General features: G+C 50.3%; 1 protein-coding gene across 1 annotated transcript in view; it reads right to left on the bottom strand.

Annotated features, from left to right (window-relative positions):
* The window catches only part of UBE2QL1 (ubiquitin conjugating enzyme E2 QL1), a 46140-nt gene extending 41097 nt beyond the window's left edge, over window positions 1–5043 (bottom strand). The window contains exon 1 of the mRNA XM_019631638.1: window positions 4611–5043. Coding sequence (XP_019487183.1) covers window positions 4611–4964 — 354 coding nt within the window. The 5' untranslated portion in view covers window positions 4965–5043. The remainder of the gene's footprint in view (window positions 1–4610) is intronic.
* Window positions 5044–5348: the final 305 nt, after the last annotated feature.

Here is a 5348-nt window from a genome sequence, read left to right as displayed (position 1 = left end):
CCCTAAGTCAATCTCAGAGATGTGTGTTATCACCAAAGCTGGTCTGCAGAGCCCCTGACTTCCTCATCACATCCCAACAAGCGGCCACATCTGCCGGTTTCCTTTATTCAAAAGCCCCAGAAGCCAGTGCTGTCGGGCAAACATACGTTTAGCTCAAACGCTGAGATCTGAGGACGCTTCTGTCTTGTTATTCTCAGTCTTTTGCTGACGGTTGGCTGCATACCTGTTTTCTGGGGACACAAAGGCTCAGCACACAGGTCATAATCAGACCACGGCCTGGAGACAGCAGGGGCTCTGATGGCCAGGCTTGGCTTCTGCTGGTGGGGGCTGTTTTCAGAGCCTGTGTACTCACTCTAGTATTCCGACACGACATCGTGTGAACTGTACCTGACTGGAGCTGCAGCTTCCTCACCTGCACGGTGGCCCTCCACACGGCAGAACACGAGAGGTGACAGCCTAGGTGTTCAGCTGGCCTGGAGCGTGGCCCAGGGCACACAGCAAGTATTAGCTGCTGCTGCTATATTATTATTATTATTATTATTATTATTATTATTATTACTATTATTATATTATCAACATCATCTTCATGGCGGGTCCAGTTATGTGGTTGGCTCTGAGGGGACAGAGGAGGAAAAAGGAACTGTATTTCAAGTGCCATCAGTCCCCTCTTCCTGGTCACGTCTAGCTAATTAAAAAAAGGGACACTCAAGAGGTGAGCAGATGTGAAAACAAAACCCTGAGTTAGTGCTCCCTCAAGTGGCTTTTTTGGGGGGGCCCTTCTGCTCACACAGCTGCAAGAAGAGGGCCTCTGCCCAGTCACCCCATTATTCCAGGGTCCGCACCTGCAGGATAAGGCACTGAGCTCCGGGACCCTCCTGGCAGGACCCGCCAACGTCGGGGCTAGTCCGTCTAGGTTCACGGAGTCTGTCCAGTGACATCTCCTCCAACGTGATTTTCTACCTTACGCTGCCTGCAAGAAGCAAGCACTGTGCTAACACTGCAACCACCTGTAGTTTCAAGACCAATATCTTATAGCTTTCAGATGTCAAAAGTCCTGGACAGGAACTATGCACTGTTGTCTTTGGGTTCAATAAAGGATAAAGGGTATAAATAATGGCTTACACTTTGAACATTGTCACCAGTTCATTTTAAGAGGAATTTTCATCCAATTGCAGAGAACCAAAATAGCTACCTGAAATGTCTCTCTGCAGTCCAAAGAGGGCTTAGTGGGCCGGCCGAGTGGCTCAGCTGGTTAAGAGTTTGCTTAAGAGCATGAGCTCTGAGCAACAGGGTCGCTGGTTCGATTCCCACATGGGCCAGTGAGCTTCACCAGAGCTGTGCCCAAGCTGAGCTGCCGCTGAGCTGCCAACAGGTGGCAGGATGGCTCAGCTGGTGAGAGCACATGCTCCTAATGACAAGATTGCCTGTTGGATGGTGGGCTACGCCTACCCATGGCTGGGACTTAACTCGGCACCTTGAGCTGAGCTGCAGCCAGGAAGGCTCAGTAGATAGAGCATGCGCTCTTAACAGCAAGGTTGCCGGTTTGACTCCCGCATGAAAAAAAAAGGGGGGGGCTTAGTCACAAGAAATCTATGTCGATTTCATTTAAAGCAATCACAATCCATAAAGCAGCATACCAGAGATTTTGATGACACAGACCAAAGAGTCAGGTACAGGCCTTGTGAAATGTCTGAATCGATCATATCATGTGATAAACCCTCACTTTTTTATGTTGCACACAAAACAGTTAATTAAGCAGATCATCTTGTCATAACATTACCAATGACATCCTTAAAATCATTTTATGGTTTCTCTAAAGGTACAGAAACCGAATCAACTTGGTATGTCCTCAGTTCAGAAAGCAAAGCCGAGTGATTATGAAAGGGGGAAAGGAGCCTTTTCTGATTGTCACGTAAGCAAAACAAATCCTAAAAAGAAACGCCAGCAGATGGAGAAATGGAACTAGAATGCAATGATTTTTTCTTTTAACGTAATTTCTGGTTAGGTAGCAGTCCTGGTTCTCTTTGACTACCTAATCAGGTATTTTGAGGGCTTCCCCAAAGCCTATTACCTTTAACTACAGTATATGTGCGATGAGCAATCTGTAGGTAAGGAATTCATAACGTAGGAGACGCACGATAACGCTCAGGCTCCCGAAACGTGTGAGAACCCCTTGGTGCACAGAATCCTGAAACATTAATGACTCTTCATTGTTCCTATTCTTACACTGCATTTCAAATAGTCTACGTGTGCCCTGCGTTACTTACTCTCTTACGGATGCTGGAAGTCACCATGGAAAACGCAAAAAAAACTGAACTGGTATTTGAATAGCTTGCTGAGGTCTCACCTTCACTTCTGATATTTTATGCACTAGAATTTAGAATAGGTGATATAACACAACATGCTAGGTGGTGGGCCCTTAGTTCAATTAGGTAAGGTTTTGAAATTAATAAATAAAAATGTTGATAATTACTTTCAGCACTGAAGTCTCTATAACTTGTAAGCTGTGTGCAAGACTCAATTCTGATTATGAAGAAAAGAAATATATACACAAGGACCTGACTATTTTAATAGAAGTACATGGGCGCAAATAGAATTATCATTCATAGCATCAACGTAAATATGGAAAACACTTTATGAACACGTATCTTTTTAAAAAAAAACTTCCTTATTTCTAACTTGAGGTCTTTGTTGTCCTGTACCTTTCAAAGTGCAGGCTGTGGTCACTAGGACCTCTTCCAAGTCTAATATGTTAAGATTCTGTGATTCTAAGGCAGAATGACATTCCTCATCCCCTGATCCCCAAAGTCATCTTCACTGTAAGACACTGTTCCAGAGATTTCTGAGTGGCAATGATTTCAGAAACAGATAACAAAGGCATTTCTGCAAAACATTCTGCCACATCATTTGTAGAAATCCTGTTCAAAAAATAAACTAAAGAGACCCTTTTGCACCCCGTGGCTTGTGTGGAGTCAGTCATCTCACACCTGAGCCAGCATGGAACTAAAAGACACAGAATGAAGCTCGGATGTTAAGGCGTTGAACCTTGCTCAGTTAAAGATGTCTTTCTGGACCTGCCACATCCATCCTATTTCCAACTCAAGAAATCAGTGGATCTAAACCCCAGGAAAGGCAGACCAGCAGGATGGTTACTTGGTAACAACAGGCCTCGGTCAAGAACTAAGGACCCTTCTCCACTGGAGTGAGGATGCTCTTGGCGTGGTATCCCAGGAGCTCTAGCTCTAGTGAAATTGGCACAACGAGTATTATTTGATTAGTGTGAAAGATTCTGCAGGGAAAGGCACAGAGGCAGGTGACGGGACTGGTCGCTTCTGACATGCCAGCTGTAGAAAGATCAAATTGAGGTCATTCGGGGTCTTCTAAACAAAACAATCATTCTTCATAAATCTAAAAGACACCCATATATCATTTTATTAAGTAATGTTTAATATTGATTTGGGGAAACATCAGCTGACTTGAACATGGTCAAGAGCACACACCGTGGGAAGATGATGCCCCTGTCTGCAGTGACGGGGGTGTTTGGGGGGGTGAGGATGGGGTGGCAGGGGAACATACTTCAGAAGATTCATTCATTCTCTGCTCTCAAGTCCTCTGGGTTTCTTTTCAGTAAAGCTGCCATCTGGTGCAGTAGGCGAGGAGGCTCAAACCCACCCGGTATTTCAGTGTTTACTGAACAGTCTTTAGCCCTGATAAAGGATTCAACCCCTGGGGGCACAGGAGACCAAAGGAAGACATGGGTCTGAGACCAGCCCCAGAGGTGAAGGCCCTGGAAGGGGCAGGTGCCAGGCATTTCCTTGACAGAGTCTGGCCTTGTCACTTAAGGAACCAGTCACAACACACCTCTGCCTCTCCAGTGAAATCTCTCAAGAGTGAAATTCTCACCTTCGCACTAGATGCTAGATGCTCTCAGGAAAAGCAAGCAGAGCCACGAGGGAGCAGATTCAGCAGCGGGCTGCTGGCTCTCTGCAGAGCACCCCACCTACAGAGCACCCCACCTGCAGAGCACCCCAGCTGAGATGTTGGGGAGGAAACCTGTGGGCGGGGGAGGTTATATACCAGGTTGGACATTTGGATCCTGAGGCAGACATAAAGTTCCACCTTCACGGAGTTTATGGGGACAAACGATGGGGAGCAGCAGATGGGGGGAATGGGAGAGGGAGGGGAGGAGGAGTGGGGGAGACTGGGGGAAAGGACGAAAGGGAGACGGGAAATGGTGGAGAGCTGGCAAGCGAGGCCTTAGATGGGGAGTGGAGAAGGGGGTGAAGGACAGAGGGTAGCGGAGCAGAGCTGCGGGCGACAGGGGAGGGGACGGGGAACAGGAGATAGGAGGAGGAGAGGGCGAGGAGGGTGCAGAGGGGGAGAGTGAGGAAGGGGAAGGCAGGGCAGAGCGAATTCTGGAGACAAGGAGAGCGTGAGCAGGCGAGACCAGCGGGGACGGGGCAGGGGACTGGGAGAGACGACACGGGACAGCGGGCGAGGGAGAGAATGCTCTGGAAAGAAGCGGCGGCGCCGGAGCGTCTCCCGGTGGGAGGCCGGTCTGCCCGAAGGGAGACGGCGGGAGGGACGCGCCCCGGCCCCTCCCCGCTTACCTGGCCCTTGACCAGGCTGGCGGCGAACTGGCGCATGACGGCCTCCACCGTGTAGGCGCTGGACCAGCCGCGCGGCGTGAGCAGCTCCATGCAGATGGCGCCGCCGTCCAGCACGTAGCCGTTCTCCAGGCGCGGGCTGAGCACCCGCATGAAGGGCGGCGAGAAGGGGAAGTTGTCGGGGAAGGTGAGGTTGAGCAGGATGAACTCCGTGTTGGTCTCCTTCATGTCCTGCCACAGCACCGAGTCCTTGTCCACCTGGTGCAGCTTCACGTTCCAGTCGAAGAGGCTGTCGTCCACCAGCTCCACGGAGATGAAGCGGTCGCTGAGCCGCGCGATGTCCTGCAGCTCCTTCATGAGCCGCCGGCTGCGCACCTGCGCGCAGTGCTGCTGGCGCGCCGCGGGCACCAGGCTGCCGCCCGCCGCCCCCGCCGGGCCGGGCNCTGGAAACGATGAGCAATCCAGGTGGCTTTTCCAACCCTGGCTGCCCGGTAGAGTCACATAGGAGCTCTTCCGCCAAGCCTCTACCAGGAAGCCAGATTCTCCAAGGATAGGGCCCTGGCGCCGGGATAATTTAAACACCCCCAGGGCCTCTAACTGATGGCCTTGGCAGAGAACCTCTGGCAGAGAGGAAAGGACTTCCACCTGTCACCATCCTCCTGCCTCCACGTGACCTTATCAACACAGCAAAAAACTAGGAGTCAGGAGACTTGAAACGTGGCTCAAAGAACCCACTATCAG

This window comes from Hipposideros armiger, unplaced genomic scaffold, assembly GCF_001890085.2.
Source record: "Hipposideros armiger isolate ML-2016 unplaced genomic scaffold, ASM189008v1 scaffold_1026, whole genome shotgun sequence".
In the NCBI taxonomy this organism is placed as follows: Eukaryota; Metazoa; Chordata; class Mammalia; order Chiroptera; family Hipposideridae; genus Hipposideros; species Hipposideros armiger.
Note: the sequence above shows the minus strand (reverse complement) of the source record. Positions and strands in the feature narration are given on the sequence as shown.